The sequence below is a fragment of the Echinops telfairi genome, unplaced genomic scaffold (assembly GCF_000313985.2).
Source record: "Echinops telfairi isolate 266 unplaced genomic scaffold, ASM31398v2 ScPeMD7_29;HRSCAF=101, whole genome shotgun sequence".
Lineage (NCBI taxonomy): Eukaryota > Metazoa > Chordata > Mammalia > Afrosoricida > Tenrecidae > Echinops > Echinops telfairi.
This window is the reverse complement of record NW_022103926.1, coordinates 3877921-3899380: the sequence shown is the minus strand read 5'-3', so window position 1 is coordinate 3899380 and position 21460 is coordinate 3877921. Positions and strand designations below refer to the sequence as shown.

At 54.3% G+C, this 21460-nt stretch overlaps 2 protein-coding genes across 2 annotated transcripts in view; one reads left to right on the top strand and one right to left on the bottom strand.

Moving 5' to 3' along the window:
- The first annotated feature begins 8968 nt into the window (after positions 1-8968).
- On the top strand, positions 8969-11075 carry CUNH22orf31 (chromosome unknown C22orf31 homolog). The gene is given in 4 exon segments (XM_013007884.2): positions 8969-9004; positions 9376-9801; positions 10636-11017; positions 11020-11075. Coding segments are annotated over 4 exon segments (900 nt in total).
- A 3177-nt stretch (positions 11076-14252) lies between these two features.
- The window catches only part of ZNRF3 (zinc and ring finger 3), an 80477-nt gene continuing 73269 nt past the window's right edge, over positions 14253-21460 (bottom strand). Inside the window, exons 5-8 of the mRNA XM_045289657.1 lie at positions 20684-20851; positions 19274-19376; positions 17208-18866; positions 14253-15760 (exon numbers count right to left, since the gene is read on the bottom strand). Coding sequence (XP_045145592.1) covers positions 15705-15760; positions 17208-18866; positions 19274-19376; positions 20684-20851 — 1986 coding nt within the window. The 3' untranslated portion in view covers positions 14253-15704. The remainder of the gene's footprint in view (positions 15761-17207; positions 18867-19273; positions 19377-20683; positions 20852-21460) is intronic.

The following is a 21460-nucleotide window of genomic DNA, read 5'->3' as shown; positions in this document are numbered from 1 at the left end:
CCTGGGCCCTCCCCCCGCCACTCGCCCCATTGGTCCTCCCGAGAGGGCGGGACCACCAGGTGAGGGCGGGGCTGGGAGGCCCGCCTCCGAGTCCCCACGCGGAGGTCCGGGTCGTGACCCGCACGCGGGCTCAACCTCCCCAGAAATCGGCCGCACAGCAAATTGCAAACGGCGTTCCCCCGCTGGGCTCGGTCGGGGTGATCTGTGTCAGCCGGCTGGTTTAGAGCCCACTCGGTCCCCGGGCTTAAAAGAAAAGCTGCTCCCTGAACTGCACCTGCAAGCGGTGGGCGGTGAAGGCGCACCTGGGCACCACCGGCCACGGGCCTGACGCCCCAGGAGCACGGGAACCTTCGGACTCCGGTCCCCATCTCAAATCCTTGGTTCCTGCTCGGGCGCGCTCGCTGTGTCAACTGATTCCTCTGAGCCTCCGTCATCTGGAAAATGGGCTTCAGGGGGCCTGAGGGTCCCTTCAGGAGGTCTTCAGGGAAAGAGTGGGCTCTGATGCTGGAACCTGGGCACAGACTCGCGGCCCACTTGCCAGGCTTATCACCCCGCCCCCGCCCCTCTGAAGTCCCCCCGGGCCCCACCTGGGGTTCATCCTGGATCCGATCCTGGGCCTCCCCCTCCCTCGCATCCCTGAGGCAGACGGGATTTTCCTTGGCTCCCGCCTAAAGCTCGGTGGTAACGCCCTACCGGGCAGGTCTGGGCGGCGCGCCCGGTACTTTCAAGCGCTGGGTCGCGGGCTGCAAGTGCGGGCCTGCGCCCTGTGCGGCGGGGGCCGCGGCTGGCCTGCTACGCCGACTCGCCGCGCCCCAGGAGGGCCGGGCGGCCCAGGGGCCCACGGCTCCCTGGCCCACCCTGGGCGACACCTGCCCTGCCACTCCGGAGTCCCACCCCACCCCATTCTAGTCCCTTTCCTCTGAGAGCCACTCTCTCCATTCCAGCCCAGCCCGGGGCCCCGCGGGCTCAGCTACCTCCCACAAAGCCTCTCCACCCACAGGTGGCAAGAAAAATCGTGTTTGCTCCCTGTGTGTGTGTGTGTGTTTCTTTTCATTTTGTCACCTCGTTCCAGAATCCACTGGGCTCCCGGTTGGCGTCGTGGCACAACCCCTACCCCCGCCCCACAAAGCTCTGTCCCTGAGTAGTGGCTGGTGGTTTCAAACTGCTGGCCTTGGGAATAGCAGTCCAACCCTGACCCACTAGGCAACCTGGGCTCCACCCCACTGGCAAGACCCATGGCATCGTCAGCACAAATTCGAACGTAATAAAAGTGGTCGTCCTGATGCTCAGGAGTCCCTTCCGAGTGCCAACTCAGAGGCTGGAGGTGCAGGCATATCCGGAGGCACCTCGAAAAGGTCTGGGAGTCTGCTGCTGAAAAATCCTCTGTCTTTTTCCGCAGGGTTTTTCATTGGGAACCCTATGGAGCAGCCGGACCCTGACCCTCACAGGGTCACTGTCAGTAGTCTACCCAACTCGTGTTTTTGTTTTCTTTTGTTCACTCAATAACGACTCGGTGAGACCCATCCTAAGAAAAGAACTAAGGGCACCCCCACCCCCCAAAAAGACCCATGGCAATTCCTTACTTTGGGAACTTCCATTTTCTAAGAGGACTGGGAGTGGGGGTAAGGAAGGCAGTCAACCAACATGAAAAAAAAAGTATATATATGAATTTCAGAGAGCAAAAAGTCCTAGAAAGATAAGGACGTAGTGGTGTTGATAAAGGAGGATTTCTGGATCAGCTAAATAGGATGTTCTGGAAACGCTCTAAGAAAGCAGGGTGCCGCCCTCTGCAGTTGAAACGTTTCTCTCCCATCTCACTAGGGCTGGGGGAGTGGGGAGGGGCGACAGGAAGGGGCAGTTCACAGGTTTGAGACTCAAGTCCAGTACTTCCTCAAAGAGCCCCAGTGGCATGGTGGAATATAGGATGAGCTGGTAACGACAAGGTCAGCAGTTCTAAACCACCAGCTGGTGCAAGGGAGACAGATGAGCTTTCTGCTCTCATAAAGATTTCCAGGCTCAGAAACCCCAGCGTCAGTTCTGCCCTGTCCTCAAATTCCAACTCGCCGTGATCAAGCCAGTTCTGACTCCCAGGGACCCTATGGACAGACTGTCAGTTGGAATCAGCAGTGAGTTTGTTGTTTGCTTGTTTTGTGTTGGGCATTCCCTTGCCAGGCTTCCCTGTAGACCACAGCCACACCTCACACCAGCCTGGCCTACCTGCCCCGCAGGAAGGCACTCTGGGTACAACCACAACTGGCTGCATCATTTGCAGAAAATGCAAATCTGCAGCCCCTTGTTGGAAACTGCTTAGCATTTTGAGATGGCAACCGCAGAGCATGAAACCAAACGGGGCTTCCTCCCAAGAGTGGGGACCCATGTAACTGGTCCCTAGAGCTGACACTGAGGACAACAGAACCCAGACACAAAGAATCTGCCAGCCCCTGTCCCCCACAGCTGCTTTGAGAACCATCCCCTTCAGCCTCTCCCTTCCCTCCCCCTTCTCCTTTCCAGCTTAAAGCCCAGCACAGGTGATGGAAACAGTGCACAAGAGACTAAAAATACAGCCAAGCATGTCTAGGTCACAGTGCTTAACAGCTCAAGGTCCTTGCTCAGTTCTGTGGTCCTGGCCCCTGACGGGCTGCCTGAGACACTCATGTCAATGTTTCACATGCCTGGGCCTTTTGTGGTTTTAGTTCCTGTGAAGAGTGAGCTCTGGGATCTCTAGGAAGATACTACTTCTGTCTGCCTGTGTGCTGTCTGTTCAGGCCCTTTGACTCAGCCAAGTGCTGCAAAGATTGCTGAGAAGCTGGGGGACCCCGCTACTGACGCTGAATCATTCTAGTTGCGATGTTTTCTGCTCGGAGGGCTGTGCTGTGACAGAGCACTGGGTAAGGAGTCTAATGATAACAATGGCAAGTATTTACAGAGGCCTTTACTAAACACCAGGCAGGGGCGAGGTATTTGTTGTCACATTTCTCTTAATCCTCACTGCAGTCTTGCAAGAGAGTCACAGCTACCACCGATTTGTAGGGAGAGGCGAAGTTGCCCGCCCAAAGGTCAGAGTCGTGGAGTGGGCCACTGGGTGGGCTCAATGCAACACATGCTGAAAACCCTCTGGTCCTCACAACACATGCTCACTGAGCCATTTGGAGCCAGGGCTGTGGTGGACCAGGAGACACCCTTGTCTCAGGGACAAGACTTCGGGCAGCGGTTCTCAACCTGTGGGTCGCGACCCCTTGGAGGGTCGAACGACCCTTTCACAGGGGTTGCCCAATTCATAACAGTAGCAAAATGACAGTTATGAAGTAGCAACAAAAAGTATGTTATGGTTGGGGTCACCACCACATAAGGAAGTGTATTAAAGGGATCATGGCATTAGGAACCGCTGCTTTAAGGGAATACTCTAAATTTCCATGGTTGTTCATAGCAATTGAGTTGATTTCTGATTCCTGGCCACCCCATGCGTAGTGGGTGCTTATCCAAAAGGGCAGCAGCTCAAAACCACCAGCTTCTCTGGAGGAGAAAGGGTTTTCTACTCCACAAAGAGTCTCTGAAACCCACGGGGCAGTTCTAGCCTGTCCTTAGGGTCACTAGGAGTCGGCATCAACTCCATGGCTGTGAGTTTCCTTTGGTGTTTTAAACCTCTGGAAGCAGATCACCAGGCTTGTGTTCCCAGACACCTCTGTGGGGAGTGAGTAGTCACGAAGGGAGCCTGGTGGTGTAGTGGTTATCAACGGCAGAGAGAGAGAGAACAGAAAGCCAAACTCAAAGTCATGGTCCTCGTCGTCGACTGACTCATAGCCACCCTATAGGACGGGGAAGAAATGCCCTTGTGGGTTTCGGAGTCAGCAACTCCACCGGAACAGAAAGCCTCATCTTGTTCTTGGAGGTGCTGGTAGTTTCCAACTGAACTTCCGGTTAGCAGCCTAATGTGCAACCCACCAGGGCTCTGGCGCCACCCCAGGGACCCCCTAAAACACAGACAGACACAGAACTCAGTAATCATAATAAATAAGATTTTAATGCTGTATCTTAAAAACCTAACTGTCTATAGAGGCTATACTAGCCAGCAGGTGGGGGACAATCCAACTGCCCATCAACTGATGAATGGATAAACATGTAGAGGACTACGCATTGGGCTGCTAACCCCAAGATCAGTAGTTCGAAACCATCAGCCACTGCTTGGGGGAACGACGGAGCTTTCTAACCCCATAGAGTTCCAGACTCAGAAACTCACAGGGGCAGTTTTACCCTGTTCTATAGGGTCTCTATGAGTCGCATGGACTCAATGGCAGTGCATTTGGCTGACACATACAGTGGGGTATTTATTTGGCTTTCAAAAGGCATGAAGTACTGATACATGCTGCCAGGATGCTGAACTGAGAAGACCCAATAAGTGAAAAGACCACCTAGAGGATGATTCCATTTATGTGACAAACCTCACTCACTCACTGCCCGGGGTCCATTTTGACCCACAGTGACCGGATCGGACAGCATACAGCTACCCCTGTGGGGTTCTAAGACTAACTCTTCAAGGGAGTAGAAAGCCTTCTCTTTCTCCTGTGAAGCAACCGGTGGTTTCGAATTGCTGGCCTTACGGTTAGCAGCCCTGTGTAATCACTATGCCATACCCATAACAGGCAAATTCATAGAGACAGAAAGCAGACTGAGTGGCTGCCAGGGACTGGAGGGGAGGGAGCCATGGGCAGTGGCTGATGACTGGCCACAGCATTCTCTTTTAGGCCGGAAGTAGACAGAACTGATGGACTCGCAGCACTGTGCATCTAAGAGATACCACCGAATAGTACACTCCGAAATGGTTACACTGATGTGAATTTTAGGTCAATTTTGAAAAATCGAAGTGCAAGAGAAAATCCGTGATGAACCAAATATCAAGACTTTCAGTGAAGACAGGCTTCCTGTTACTGACTTTTTCCTTTCCTGCAACCTTCAGTCTGTCTTGGCATGGCTCTCACTACCACTGAGCCTGCCGCCCAGGTTTCTGGCTCCGGGAGCTTGGGATGGAAAAGAGAAAGCTGCCATTTGCTGCTTCTGTTGGGGTGAGGAGCGGCGAGAAAGTAGTTGGTCTTGAACTTAGTGTCTGTGGGTCATCCGATAGGGCCCTGGTTGGTGGCGCTGCTGGTCTGTGTTCAACTAGGAACCCAGGGGTTGGCAGTTTGAACCCACATGGCAGCACTGAGGAAGAAAGGCCTGGCGATTGCGTCCATGAACATGACAGCCAAGAAACCCTACAGAGCAGTTCTATGGGGAGCGACTAAGTCAGAACTACCTTACTGGCCAGGGAGCTGGTTTTCTCTGGTTTGGTGGGATGTCCAGGGGGCCTTGCCTGAGAACTCAGAGGTGGTTTGGGTTGGAAACCAGGAAGTGGGGGTCTGCCCCTCACCCCCACCCCGAGTGACAGTGAGAAGGGCGGGTGGTGAGGGTGGGGGTTGGGAGTGGGTGCACACATGTGGCTCGTGCTAGACGTACATTTGGTCCAAATTGTTGCTCTGCAGAACTTGTGTCTCGGGTTCAGGAATCTCTTCCAGTTCTCTCCTCCCAGGCTTTGCGCTTCTGAGGGCAGTGAAAGTTCTCCGCTTGAGTATTCAAATAGAGACATCTTTTGGGGAAATTAAAAACAAAACCAAACCCCCAGCAACTCATTTCCACTAGAGTGGTGAGGTAGAGATTAAGAAAGGGAGATGCAAATTAAAAGCCATTGTCTCGCCCTCTCCTTCATTAGCAGATCCTCCTGAAGGAGAAGAGAAGCTGAAGCAAAGAAAGGTAATGGTCCAGGAAAGAGGGAAAAGGGAAGGATAGGAAAGAAAGATTATAGGAGCTAAAAATACAGAGCAAAGAGCCTGGCTCCGCATCAAAGCAGAGCAGATGTTTCCAAATAGAATCGGTGGTTTACGTACATCAGGAAGTACGGCTCAACATGATGGCTGGGAAATGATGCTGATTTAGACTGAGCGCAGGGTTTTCAAAAGCTTCATGGGAGAATCAAACTGAGAATCAGGTCTTTCAGCAGCTTGGCGGCCCTTCCTGCCTCAACCTTCAGCTCTCTAGCTCAATGGCAGCGAGTTTAGAGCTTGAGTTTTCTAACTCTAAGCAACCTCCGATGGACTAAACCCGAAAAACCAAACTCCGCCATCCAGCCATGCCGACTCATAGCAACCTTATAGGTCAGGGTAGAACTGCCTCTGTGAGTGTCTGAAGACAGTTTAGAGGAGTAAAAGCCCCGTCTCTCTTCCCAGGAGCAGCTGATTAGTCAGCTGTTAAACTCTGTTAAAGACTAGCCACTCCCCTCACCCTCTCCTCAGGTACCCACCAACCCTTTCCTTGTAAGGAAGCCCGGGATACACAGGGTGGTGACTGGAGACCCTACTAGGAGATTGATAAAGCTGACAATTACCCACCCAAGAGCATCACGGGAAGATGCCATGATGCCCTTCACCATCAAAACAGAATCATTCCTCCCCTTCCCAGGGCTCATTACTGGGCCTCCAAACAGGGGCTCACGGAGAAGGGCTTACCATGAAAGTCTCACCAGCTTGTCTCGTTCAGACCATGTGCAAGGGGAGCTCAGGAAAGCACCGGATGAATAAATTGACCCCAGGAGCAATAAAGTTCGTCGGAATATGATTTATTGAGCAATTGCTGTGTGTGCGCGCCACTCATTTCATTCTCACCAGAAGGCTGGGAGAAGCAGGATCACTGCTCCCATATCAGAGATGAGAAGACTAAGGTGCAGAGAGTGAATGGACTTGAATGGACCCTTGAAGGATGGGTCTGGAATGGATATTAACTCCTGACCTCTGAGAAAGTTTCATGAGGAGGCTAGGTCTAGAGTTGGGGTGACTTGTACTATGTAGTTGGGCCTCCAGCCAGACCAGCACATCGTGGTGACAGTGGGCAGAGGGGTTGAAACAAGAGGCCTGGAGACGTTGGTGGCATCTACCCTGGGTGGTTACCAGCTGGGGGATCCGGGGCATGGTTCTTGAGCTATCGGTGCTTCCTCGGTCGCTTTTCTTGCACCCAAACCCATAGGACTGTTCATTTCATGAGAAGAAACGCGAAGCGCCTGGAACGGTGTCCCGTGCACAGCAAGGATTCCATACTGTTAACAGTGCAGGGAAGCTGCTGGGGCCAGAGGGTGAGTTTTGAGAAAGGTGAGGGTTCTTCAAGATGAAGGAGGAACCCAACCAGAAGGATGGCTCCTTTTCTCGCCGTTGCCCTCCTGTCCCCTGTGACGCAGAGTGGGAGCAGACGGTCATTTCCATGGTCATTTCCAGGTGGGCTGAGAGCCTAGTGCCACCTCTGGCTTTGATGGGCCTCCTGCCTGCTCAGCCTCCAGACATTCGCAAACTCTTCCCAGAGACAAGCCTTTTCCACCCCCCACCCCACCCCACCCGGGTGCTGAAGCTGACCCACCTCTTGGGAGGTGAGGCCAGGGCTCACTGCTGAATGGGCTCCATTGTCCTCTGCAGCGTCTGTGGGTCCAGCTGCCGTGGGGTGGAGGTGGTGCCACCACGACCCGCGGTGCGGTCTGCCTGCAGGCTTTGATTTCCTCCGGGGACAACACTCCAACATTCAAACCGGCAACACATGCGATTCCAGGCACTCCTGCCAGACTCCGACAAGCTTTTTCCACTCTTTTTGCTCTCCTCCCCCTTGGGAGACAGGCTCCGTGGGCATCTGTGTATGAAATAGCCAAACCACCAACAGGACAAGCACCTGATAAGAGGTGAAGCATTGCCCAAGAGTTCCCAGGAAGAGGCGGCTTTGTTCTTTGTTCAAACTCTTGACACTGAGAAAGGGTCTAATTACTGCGTTTGCCAGGGGGATGTAAAGTAAAACCACATTCCAGAAGCCAGGGAAGGAGACACAGGCAGCGGGGAGGCACCCAGAGCTACAGGGACCACGTCCTTCACTCGTGGTAGCTCTAAAAGAAAAACAAAAAACCTAACTCACGGCCTGCCGTCCAGTCGGCGCTGACTCATGCCAGCCGTAGAGGACAGGGTAGGACTGCTCATGTGTGTTTCTGAGACGGTCACCCTTGACCTGGGGTAGACCGTCTAGTCTGCCTGAGAATCCCACAGTACCTTTTTTCTGGACTTGTGCACATGTTTGCGTGCATCCCTTTCTACCTGGGGCTGCACATCTCACCTGCCCAGCTGACAACCTTTCCGTACCCACAGATGTGTTCTCTGGATTCTGGCCCACAGCCTCCTTCAGACTGATTCAATTCGGCTCAGGGGCTCTCATGGCTGCACCTCTTCACAGGAGCAGTGTGTTCTCAGGTAGGAACCACTGGCGAATTTGAACCACTGACCTCCTGGTCAACCACCCAGGGGGTTCACCACCAGCTGGACCACCTGGCTTCGTGGTGGGGAAGGATGTGGAGACTGTCTCGTTCTTCTGGGGGTGGGAAATGAGCACCTCAACAGCTTGAGGGAGGACAGTAAGCACATCAAGAGAGCACCCTGGCAGCCGTCATTGAACCATCAAACCTGATGATGTAACACCCAACCACCCCCACATCACAAACCATAGTGACATCACAAATACTAGAGAGCAGGGCTCAGCCCTGCCCGCACCTGCACAGGGGGGCCCAAATCTAAAACAAACTGTGATTTGCTCACACGTGACTAGGCAGAGAAAAGGCAGGTGACTAGAGGGAGATTAAAGAATAATCAGAATAAGCAAATAACAAAAAAAAAAAAAGGAGAGAAAATACATATTGCTATCCCCTACTAAGCTAGCTAAAATAAAATTTAAGGCAACCGAAAAACATGGTAAGGTGATTTTCTTATTTTATTTTTAATATCTGCCATCTCTTAAGACAGTCAGGTCTGGAGAACTGGTGCGTTGAATCTTGTCTATCAGCTGCTTCTCATTGACCTGGTGCTCCTTGTGCTCCTGGAACCCCGAGCGTTTCTTTCTGACAGCTTTTCTTGGCTCGGGCATGTCTGGTGAGAAAGTGCACTCCGGGTCTGCTCTGGTAGGGCTGTAGCCACTGCCATCTCTGGGTCTCGGCACAGAGGGATGACGCTAACTCTTAAATGGAGCCTCCAAGTCTCCGATTCCTGCCACTGACCCCCTCCTCTATCCAGCAGATAGGAATGGCCTTCTCTCCTGCCCTACAATGCCCCCCCCCCCTGAAAAGCCCTCACTTTCCACCCCTGTACGCGCTGTCTTCCGAGAGTTGGGGTATCCCTGCGACCTTGTGAAAGTACTATCTTGTCCTGACTTGGTACACAAGGCTTGGGGAGGCATGGAGAGGACACTGGCTGTCGATGCTAGGCCTTTCAGCCTGTGCTTAAGGTGTTATTTTTTTTTCATGGTCTCCCCTCCCTCCCCCTGTCATTCTAGCATCCAGTCTCCGTGAGACGAGACCTCATCAACCCCACCTACAGACTCCGAGAGTCCATCCTGTTGAATACCAGGCTGCAGGACTGCTATGTGGACTCACCGGCTCTCACCAACATATGGACGGCCAGGAAGGGTGCCAGGCAGACTGCCCATGCCCCAACTCCAGTCACCAGCTCTTCTTGGGAAGTTGTAAAGAATCCATTAACGGCCAGTTCCTTCTCCCTGGTGAAGCTGGTCCTCAGGCGCCAACTCAAGGACCAATGCTGCCCCGGGCGGCGCAAATTTGAAGAAGCAAAACCCTCCAAGGGATTCAAGCCCAAGGACAGCCCTGCGCATGGCATCAGAAACTCCAGCAGGACCAGAAGCAAGCGGCCTGCCGGGCAGTGGCCTGGCTCACCTAGGCGCAAGAAGCCTGCAGGAGGCGAGGTAGATGCTGGCCTGTGATGGAGCAAGTGGGGTGGGCAGGGAGAGGGAAAAGTGTGGCTAGAGGGCACGGGATAGACAAACGTTTCAGAGATGTGTCCCAAGAGGAGGGAATCTGAAGTTTAAGAAGGGATGACGACAGGTGGGTGGCCTGATGCGATCTAGGGGAGAAAGCAGATCTGGGTTTCCGGCCACAAAGGGACCAGGGGGCTTCTAGGAACATGGATCAGAAGAAACTGGGGTGAAGGGGAAATAGGAAAAGGATGTGAAAGAAAGTTAAAGGGTGGGGCATAGTTGGAGTACACAGAGCCAGATGTCACAACTGTATGAACTCCTCTAGGGAGGACTGGGGACCAGAGGTCTGCTGTGAGTCCATTGCTCCATGGAGGCCAGCGCTGAGATCCCAATTTCAGCGCTGGGTGTAACTGAGGACATTGGCCTTAACCTACTTGAACCTTGATCTTCTTGCCTATAAAATGGGGAACAGCCCTTCTGGCTTAGGGCTTTACAAAGACTTGCTTTCCCCACATGCGAAGGTCCTTTAAACAGAGCCACCTCTTGGGATCCTGCCTTGGCATGGGGCTTATGAACCATCAAGCTGCGTGGCCTTGGGCAAGCCAAGTTCAATCCCTCTCTTTAAAGCAGCCCTGCTGCCCTTACAGGGTTTCAGGGAAAACCTGCAGTGGTAAACTTAAAGGTGTTCTATAAGCTAGGGCACGCTAGGCGAAATGTTGGTTGTTGCTGTAACCCAGACGTGGGGACACAAATTCCAGATAAGTATTCTGAGCACCCTTCTCGAGTTTTTGGCTTTGACTTCTCTGCTTTCTTCTTGGCTAGAGTAAAGAAAGTTCAAAGGAGAAAAAAGCAACTGTCAGCCAAGATCTTGAGGACAGATATGCCGACCATGTGGCCGCCACCCAAGCGCTGCCCTGGGACAGTGGGGCCTCAGCCTGGAAGGGCCAGGCCAGGCTTCCTGAAGCCAGAAAGAGATCACAGTGGCCAGAGGATACGCTTACCATCCACGGCCTCCCTACCGAGGGCTACAAGGCGCTGTACCACGCCGTGGTCGAGCCAATGCTGTGGAATCCCTCTGGGACCCCGAGGAGGTACAGCTTGGAGCTGGGCAAGGCCATTAAGCAGAAGCTCTGGGATGCCCTGTGCAGCCAGGCCACCACCCCCGAAGGTGCCCAGAAGGACCTGCCGCTGGGCAGGAAGCAGCCCCACTCAGTGAGGAGTCTGGGCCAAAGAAATGGCCCGATTTAAAGAGCGGGAAATAGGACCACTGGGGTTGGATCTTTTCTGCTGGATGTCTGAGAAATAAACACTTTATACCTTCCACGTGACCTTGGAGTGCTTGACGTGTTAGCAGGGATTCTCACGGCATTTCACCCAGAGCTAGTTTCGGGAGGCTGTAGTCCCTGTCCTTTCCCACCCGTTTAAGGGACCTCTCGGATCTTCTAGGTAGAGATGAGGCTGGTACTTGAACACTGGCCTCCACCCTGCCTGTTTCCTGGTTGGTGCAGCTATAACACCCTAAATGGGGCAACTTGAAAAGGCAGAAGTCTGTTTTTGTAGCAGCACAGGAGGCTGGCTCACTCGTTCACTCACTGTCACCGAGTCTATTCAACTATAGAAAAAGGTACAGCTGCCCCTGTAGGTTTCTGAGACCAACTTTTTACAGATGTAGAAAGTACTGTAGTCTCATCTTTCTCCTGAGCAGCAGCTGATGGTTTTGAACTGCTCACCTGGCAGTTAGCTGCCCATTGCTTAGCCTACCATGGCATCAGGGCTCCCAGTATTCAGGAGGCCAGAAGTTTAAATTCTAGGGAGTACTCTGCCCCCAAAGATCTTTCAGTGTCTGTTTCTTGATCATATCCGTATGGGTCCATTCCCTCCCCTTGGCCCCCATCCCATTTTGGGGCTTGCTTGCTTCTGTCAATGCTGTTCTGTCACTCAGAAGTGATCAACTGAGACAGCCTCATTAACCTAACAGAAAACTCAGCTTTGGGCAGGGATGGGATACAACTTTTTTTTCTTTAATTAAAAAATGTGTGAAGTCATCAACTGCCAATTTCATCCCTGTCACACCCCGTTGAAGAGAAAGCCCCCAACCACCTCAAGAAGATAACCCTTGCAGCTCCCCTCTTGCGGTCTTGTGGGCACTGAAGTTAAAGGCAGGCACTGGCCTCCTCACACACGCCTCTGCTTTGTACAGTGCTGGCAGACTGAGCAAAGAGAGCCATGACAACGTGTAACACATACTTGATAAAACTGTATTTTTTTTTAAAAAAAAAGTCATTTGTACAATTTGTTACAAAACCATAGAAGACTACAACTTGTTTTAAATCATTTTTTTTTGGTCGGCAAATATGTAAAAATCTGTGTGCAATTATCATGTATTTACAGGGCCTCGTGTTAGTCATTTTCAATGATTATTCCAACACTCTCAACATAAGACATGGCTTAAGATAAATATATTAGTAAATAAATATTCTGAGAACATATTTCCATAAATGAAATGTGCTGCTATACATATACAGAATATACATAGGTTGTTTTCTAGCCTTTAAAACATTTTATTTTTAATGGAAATGTTGGAGAAAAGAGCCCTTAGACCATTTTATTACAAAAGCTTTACAGCAAAATCTTTACAGAATCTCTCTCTTTAAGTGCTATGGGAGAAAAAAAATTTTTCTTTTTAAAAAACACATTTTAAAATAGTGCCTCGTTAGACCAACACAATTGGAAGGCATCACATCGAGAACAGAGACAAGGCAGCTCTGCTTGAAGAACAGCACTCTGGAATCCTCGCTCTCTTTCCGACCTCATTTCGGAAGCACTAGTCCTGCAGGAACCTCCAGCCGAGCAGCCCACCAGGCTTTACAAAACGCGGTGGGCCAGGTTAGAGAGTGGGGCTGACGGGGAGGAGTTCAAGCCAGCTCACTGGAGCTGTGTCTCCAACAAGGTACCTTGTCGGGCAGAACACCCAAATAGCCATTGCTAACAGCTGCGTTTACATGGCTGTGGTAGAGGGCTGGGCTGTGGCACCTGCTCAAGAACCACATTTCAGCCTGGGGGGGGGCAGGGTTAGGTAGGGTCGGGGGTCTTCTTGCAGCCCCCACAGCTAACTACAATAATCCCTGTGGCAGCCAACCCGTGTAAGGCAGAAACCTGTCAAAGAAGACAAGTGCAGACGTTGCCCACCGAAAGACTGAGAGAAAAGTGGTTAGACCGCACCCTGTCAAAGGCAGAGAAGGTGCCAGACTGCCAACCAGGCCCATTTCCGGCTCTCACAGGTCTCACCCTGACTGCCACCCAATGCTGAAGAGTGTGCCAAGAATGTCGTTCTTACAACTTTGAAGAAGCTGTTTGATTTAAAAGGCGAGGCAATGATACAGTCAGTTAATACGCTGGTCCCCTCTGATGTGCCGACACACATTTAAGAGACGTTCCTTGGCCCCTGACCCCCGCCCCCTGTGGCCACCATTCCCTAAGACACACAGAAATGAAATGTGCTTCCCTCTCAAAGGAAAAAGTGGGGTGCATTTATTTTAATATAAGCCCAGCTGAAGCTATAGTCTCAGCTGAGTCATGGTTTATGGGTGTTGAGTAGTTTTCCAGTCAGGGCTAAAGAATGCCACTTTGGGGGCATGGTTTCAGACAAGGAAGATAATATCCACTCAAAAGCATTAAAGACAGAGGGGGTAAAAATTTAACCATGAGAAGCTGCTTTCTGCAGTTTATGTTCAAAGCCTTAGCCCTGTTCCCTCAAACCACACGACACGCAGGCTGTTGTCCTCGGCAGCTGGGACTCCTGGCCTGAGGTATAAAGGCGGCTGGATCACATGTCAACAGCTTAGGGCTTCGCACACTCTCACCGACAGGTGCACGGGCACAGCCCAGAGAGCAGCCAGCCCCCAGGGGGCCCTGCCACCAAGGCTGGGGGCCAACTCTCACCACAGCCGGGTGTCTCTATGTGGCTCTATGAGGCTCACTGATGGGAACCTGCAGTTTCTCCACCATCACATCCTGGCCAGAAGCAAGCAACTTCCTCATCACAGCGGGGGCTTTAAGGAGGGTGGTGGTGGTGAAGAGTTCCTATCGAGTGGGATTTCATACCAGGTGTGCTGGCTAAGCTGCCCAGGCCCATGTCACTTGAGGCTAACTGGCGAGGGCTACCAGTCAGCTGGCCACCCAGTGGTGGTCCCTGTCTCTCCACCCGGGGGACCAGGCTGCACCATTCCCGTTCCCCAAGTGAACCTGGGCCAAAATCTTTCAGATGGCAACAAGTCCCCATTGAATGAATACATAGAAGTGATAAGAGTTAGTGAATCTAAGGGCTAATGCAATTAATTTCTTCTAAAAATATATATTTTTTAAAGAACAAGGAATACATTGAACAAAAAAATGCAAGACTCCCTGATTTGAAACAGCTTTAAATAGATTCTCTCCCTTTAAAAATGGAAACATCTTTTGAATCTCCCTCCACCCCCACCCCACTCCTCAAAACCAACAAAACCACACACCGGTTTGGGTTTTTCACTTTCCCTCTCCTTTTAAACAAAGAAAGATGCTGGAAAAATATACAAAAACCTACCCTTTGGGTCTGAACTATCTCATAGTCTCTCTTTCCTGGAGAATGAATACATAATAGTGCATTAGACAGGATCATAGACATTTCCAGGCCAGAGGAGGACTTTCAGCCGCGATGCAGAGGGCTGTCAACCTGAAGGGGGATGGGAGAGGCTTTGCCCCACCAATCTCAACGCAGACCCCATCGGGTCCCCACTATGCGCCCCCAGGAAGCAGCAGCCTCGGGGCATAGCTGTGCCTGAGATGCATGCGCAGTGTGGCCCCATGGCCCATCGTTGAGTGCGTGGCGAATGTACCCCACCAAATACCAAGGCCACAAAACTACATTCCTTTTGGTGTGTGCCCCTGCACTGAACTCTGCAGCCAGGGGCTGGAAGCCCAATGTACTGCTGGGTGAGGTCCCACCACGGGGAAGCTTCCCAGGGACCCTCCCTTCCCGCAGGCCCTCGGGTCAGGCGTTCCAGACAGAGGAACCCCACCCCCATGCCTGGGGCCCTCCCTTAGGCTGGGACTCACACCTAGACAGTGACTACGGGCTCCTTTGAATCCTGGGGATGGCCAGCCGTGGGACTGAGGGCAGTGGGCAGAGAGCCACCTGCCTCCTTGAGGGACAACCCCAGCTCCCTCAGCACCTCCCCCCTCATCCTAGCTGCGTCCGCTTGTGGCCTTCGACTGCAGGCACCTGGCTTCAGCCACGTGGACCGTGGGGTTGCCCAGGGAGAGGGAGGCAGCAGCGGCGGTGCACTACGTTCCTCAGGGTCTGTGTCCGTATCAACCAGCGTGACTTCAAGTCTCGGGTTCATTTCTAAGGCAGGTGTAGCCCTGAGCTTTTCAAAGGCCTGAGCCCCCACAGGGGAGGCAACAGTATGTACACGATGTGGTTCATTTAATGCAGCAGTGTGTTTTTTTCTCTTTTCCTTTTTCAGCAAAAGTTGGCAGTTAGGGTTCTTTAAAATATATATTTAAATAACTTTTTACATTTACATATAATATTTAAAACAAAAAACAAAAACCCCAACAATCAGAGAACTCAATCCCACACACCTCGGAACCCCAAGCACACGCACTGTACAAAACACAGAAGAAGAAGAACATGTTCCCAAGAGAGGTGGAGGACTCAGTATTTTGTCTGCGGGGGAGTTAGTGGGGCGGGGGTTGCCAGGAGCGGCTCACATTCCGGGTTGAGAAGGAGGGTCTCTGTATTACCACTTTTGTGTGTTTGTCAAAGCTAAAAAAAAAAAGTCTGTTTTTCGAAGGAAGTCCAAGTCTGGAGTCTACACAGTCCCGGTTCCAGATTAGCGTTCCTTCGGAGCTCAGGCACCTGAACCTCTGCCACCTCCGCTGCCACCTGGGAGTCGAGATCCTGATCCTGGGAGGAAGAGAGCAAGCATCAGGAAAGGGCTCTGCCCCCCATGTCCCGCTTCCCAGATGGTCCATCTGTGACAGGAGGCTCCCTCTGTGAGCGAGAGCTCGCCACACCAGCCCACTGTGCACATGGTACGGGTCTGAGGCTGACTGACTCACGTCTGCTTTGAGCAGGTGTGCATCACAGGTGCATGGGTGGGGCCTTCCGGGAGCCACACAATGCACCAGAGGAGTGGACCCAGTGCCCAGAGAAAGTGCCCTCAGAGCTGACAGATCCCGAGAGAAACAAAGTACTCTGGTGGCGGTCAACGGGGCTGGGGTGACCTCAGGGGACGGACAGGGGAGGTGTGGGGGCCAGGTCGGCAGCTGTGGATGTTGGGGGCACTAGACAGACACTGAGGGGGCAAAAGCAGAGAAACAGGATGTGTTTGGAAGGGTAGGCAGGGGCTAGGTGACGTCAATCTGGGTGCGGATTTGGGCTTTTAAAAGGTAACTGCATAGAAGGTGGACTGGTGGTGCAGCGGATGAAGCGTTTCTAACAGAGAACGGTTTAAACCTACCAGCCACTCTGGGGGAGGAAGACGAGGCTATAAGGATTTTGTGCTGTCGAGCTGGTTCTGATCCATAGTGACCCTCTGTGCTGTGACGGAATGAAACTGCCCAGTCCCGTGCCACCCTCACAACTGTTTGGTTTGCGCCCACTGTGTCCACTGTCTCGTTGAGGGGCTTCCTCTTTGCTGAGTAAAGGAGCAGTTCTACTTTGGCCTACAGGCTCACTATGGGTTGGAATCGGCCTGAAGGCTGTAGATTTTAAGGGTGAGCCACTGAGGGTTTTCCAGCAGACAGACACTCTGCCCCTGCGCGGGGCAAGGGATGGAAGGGGGCTGGGTGAAGGCACATGGGGGAGTGGGAACATCTGGGAACTATTCTTGAGGGAGGAACTTGCCCCAGAGCTACTCAAAGGTGCTAGAACACACCTTTTATGATTGCCTGAGATAAAATGTTTGGAGACTCCAGCAATTTGAGACTATGTGTGTATGTGTGTGTAGGGGGGGTGGGGTAGGGTGGTGTGTGTGTGTGTGTGTGTGTGTGTGTAATTTGTATTTTCCGTATTTTGTTAAATTGTGCTTCAGGGAATGCCCTTATAATTTTACCACAAGTTCATGACGGTGTGTGGAATAAAGCAAACGCTGCATTCTACAGGCAGACGGGGAAGCCCTGACCTGGCTGGGGAGGCTACGGAGTGTGGCACGTGCAGTGGGTCTGGGCTTCTGGGGGGGAGACTCAGGGCAGAGGGCTGCTGGCACGGTGGCTGGTGTGTATGAGAGGCATCGGGAGTAGAGAGCTGAGTGGGACCAGGAGGTGAAGCCCATAGAGCACAGGTTCATGCTTACAGCCGGAGCCGCAAACAGAGCGCCTGAGGACACAGAAAGAGGGGCCCTGGCTCTCACCTGCAGCCTCAGGCGTGGTGTTCCCAATGTCCCCAGTATCCTGGAAGGGACCCCTCTCCTCGGCAGGGCAGCGTGGCTGCAGCAGCACCCCCGATAGGCCACCCAAAGTCTGATCGTCTGCCTGGGCCCTACCTGGACCCCGGTGGGCTTGTGGGGTGTCTGGGCCTGCTGTCCCAGTCGAAGGGCTGTAGACCCGGGCCCCTTGACAGTCCATGGGCAGGCCCAAGTCTCCGTCCACGTCCTCGGGGATGATGGGGATACGCTGGCTCAGGTCCCCGGCCCCCAGGGGGCTGCCAGCCGGGCGCTCCTCCGAGAGCGAGTACTGCACGCGCACAGTGTAGTCCTTGGCATGGTAGCTGCCGCCACCCCCGCTGCTGTGGGCCACCTGCTTCTCTTCATAGAAGCAGCAAGGCAGGCCCTCACTCTCCACCCCATCTGTCCTGGGAAAATGGCCTGGGCGAAGGCTGTGGGGGCCCTGGGGACCCCCCCCACCCGAGGAGCCACAGCCCTCACAGAGGGGGGCGCCCACGCCAGGCTCCAGTGCAGAAGGCGGGGGCTCGCAGCAGCAGGCACATGTGAGACCCTCATGGCCCCCCTTCCAGGTCCTCCTGGGGTCCAGGGCAGCCCCTGGAGAAGCCTCGAGCCCCACTTCTGAGGGAGAGCCGGCAGGCCCACGGGGCTCCAGGGAGGAGCTGCTGCTATAGTTCATGTCCAGGCTGCAGGTGGACAGCTGGTCCCCTAAGGGCTCTCCCAGGCCAGCCCCATGCCCGGGCGTGGCTGCCAGTTCCTCGGGCATCGGACAGCCCTCGAGTGGCGTGGCCAGCCCCCGGCCCGAGCCGCCGGCCTCGCTGGTGCGACAGGGGCTGCGGCTTCGGTAGATGAAGGGGTCGTAGTCACTGCTGAGGGAGCTGCGGAAGGTGGAGCAACTGCCGTACACGCCCTGGTTGCTGACCTCCGTGCAGTCCACCACTGAGTCGCTGGAGGAGCAGTGGCAGTGGCCGGAGCTGCTGCTGCTGCTACTGCTGTCGCTGCCAGGGCAGTCGGCCAAGTAGCCACTGCACACCGAGCGGTGGCCGTGGTAGCAGCTGAAGCTGGATGCACTGGCGCTCTCCAGGTGGACTGGAGGGGCCACATGGGCCATAGAGGGGAAGAGCAGGCCACCACTGCTGCTGGATGCGCAGGCACGGGCCGGGCCCCGGGGTGCCAGGCTGGTGGGGGGCTGCCCCTCCTGCTCTGGGCGGCTGAGGCCCTGGAAGTAGTAGTGCTGGTACACGGTCTCATACTGGGAGAAGCAGGCGGCCTTGGAGAAGCTGCGGCCACCGAACTTGGGCCTGCGGAAGGGGTGGGCTGGGGAGTAGGCCTGGTGCTCCAGGCCACAGCGGTGGGTGGCCAAGGGGTGGTCCAGGTGGAGGGGGGGGTAGCTGCGGACATAGGCTGGGGTTTGCGAGGCGTAGAGGCCCTGCTCCCCGTGCCGGTCCACGGTCAGCAGTGTGACAGGGTTCCCCTGGGCATCCATGCTTGTCCTTGTGGGGTAGGCTGGGATGGCACTGGTCCTGTGCATGCGGCCTGGGTAGTGGACGGGCAGGAGGACACGCTGCTGCCGACCGCTCGCCAGGTTGCTCGCCTCCACACACATGGCGCCAGGGTTTCCCTTTTGTTCTGGGGGAGAAGAGGCATAGTACACAAGGCTGAGCGTGGAGTTGGGGTCAGCACCCAGTCTCGCAGTCTTGCCTGCTGGCAGAGCCTGACCTGATCCCAGACAATTCACAACACCCCTGGAGGACACAGGACCTGCTCAGAGAACCAGCAGCCTGCAGGGGGGCCCTGGTCCCCCTCAAAGACATGGGGGCAGGGCAGCATCACATGCAGGGTTCGCCTCACTGCTCACCTCAGTGGCTGAGGGACTGGTCCCGTGGGGCTGGGGACAGGCAAGCATCACCACAGCTCCCGCTAAAGCCCAAACCCCAGCTCAGCGACATCAGAAGGCTCGGCTTTAGGGAAGAAAGCTTGCACGCCCTCCTCCAACATGGCAGCGGCTCTGACCAGGCATCCAGCCGCTTGCTTACCTATGATGTTGTGCCGACAGTGGGGGCAGGTGTGATGCTGCAGTAACCAGGGGTCCACACACTTCTTATGGAACCGGTGGGTACAGGGGATGACCCGAAGCTCCTGAGAAGCGAGAGGACAAAGTTCAAAGGACGGCACCGGCAACAGGCAGCTCTCGAGCTGAGCCCGAATGGACCCTGGGCCCTGATCAGTTCACCTGTGCCAGAGTCTCCCATCCCCCATAACTCCCATTTCTGTACCCCAAGTCCAGCTGGAGGTCAGCTGTGCCTTTAGGAGGCCCTACCCACCAGCCAGCCCCTAGCTTGCAGGGATGGGAGCGTAGAGAGGCCATCTCCTTCCCTGCAGTTGGAAGCAGGCACTCAGGCTTGGCTGGCAGACCTCCTATGCCTCAGACGAGGACAAGTTCAAGGTGCAAGGCTCTCCTGGCCGGCTCCCTGACGGAAACCTGAATACAGCCCAGAGGCACATGGCTTCTGATGAGTGTGGTCGTTGTGGGGACAGAGGGTAGGCATGGTGAGACAGCAGCCCCTTGGTGGCTCTGCCGTGGCTTTCATGCACTAGGCCAGTGTGACACAGGAGAACCCAGCCAACACCCAATGCTGGGCCCACCCTGGCTCTCTCCCATTGTCCTCGTGGCCATGGGTGGCTTGAAGGCAGGACAGCCTAGGCCCATGGCACAGGGACTGGTTTGGTCACCGGAGGACAAAGTTCCAACATGGCCAGGCCAGAATTAGAAACTGTGTCCACACAAGACCCCACTACCCAAAACCCACCCCACCCCCAAGTTGCTATCAGTTTCCCCGTGTGACAGAGTAGGGCTTTGCCCATGGCTGTCACCTTCCGGGAGTAGGGTGCCAGGCCTTTTGTCCCAGACACCCTAAGTGGCTCTGAGCCACCCACTTTGTGGTTGGCAGCCAAGTGCCTTGCTGTCAGCACTGTCTATAGGCAGTCCCGCTCTCCCAAAGCTAGCGTCTGCTCTAGGTCCACACAGCGTGAAACTTCCACCAAAGGCCATCGAAATCTCTGCAGTCGATTCTCACCAAGTTTGCCTGCTCCTCTCCTCCAAAATGTGTATAGGCAGGTGGGGGTGGGGGACCTTTATAAAAGGTCGTGGGGGAAAAAAGGAGAGAGTGGGGGGGAGGGGGACACAGACTGACAGCAAAGCTCTAGTCTCTGTCGAAACACCACAAAGCTTCTTGGTGGAGGTCTGTGTGGGGACTGCCAGGTCCTGGGCTTCTCAGAGGGCAATTCTGAAACAAACGTGGGCTCCGGTCCTCAGGACCGCGAGTTCTTTGGCCTACCAACCTGGCACTTCCGGTCACCGCCTACAGAGCACAGCTCTCCTCCGACGGCCTCCCCTGAGAGACCCGGGGCCTTGGCTGGCCTGTCTGCCTCACCCTTGTCGTTACCTCTCCATCGATGTACTTTTCCAGGCAGATGGCACAATCGGACGTGGAGCTGCTGCTGAGTGTGTCCAAGGCCCCACAGCTCCCCTCCCGGCGCCCCTTGCTCTTGGAGTTGAACTTCCTGGTTTCCATCTTCTCCAAGGCCTGCACGGCCAGCCTGTTCATGGAGTTCTGCAAGGCAGAATGAAGCCCATTAGGGTTGGCTTGTCACCCCCACTGGGGCAGCAGGTACCAGTCCCCACAGACCAGAATAGACCCTTGAACCTCACTGGCCACAGCCTCGCCTCCCTCCCCACCTGGCTTCTGTCAACAGCAGGGCCTCACAGCCACCAGCCCCAGTTCTGTGACCCGAGCTGGTCACCAGTGTATGCATGTCAGGTTTACTGCTCTATATACTGGGGCAAGCAGTGAGGGTGTGTGTGTGTATGTGTGAGGGTTTTATGGCTGCCCTTGAGGTGCCCCCCCTGCTAACAGTGACCTCCCACTGTACCACAAGGTTGGATAGTGGTGCCAGCTGGTTCTTGAAAAGAGATCACCAGGTCTTTCTTCCTAGTTCCCCTTGGTCTGGAAGCTCCACCGAAGCCCATTCAGTGTCACAGCAGTGCACAAGCCCCTGCTGACAGGAGGGTGCTGGCTGCGTTTGAATAGCATCAGCTGGGGCTCCAACCAGCATGGAAGATAGTGTGAGTGTTGGCACCTGACAGCAATGGCCAATAGACTGCCTGCCATGCTCTGCTTCTAATGGTTGGGAACCTGGCTTCTTGCTTATCTGCATCCTGC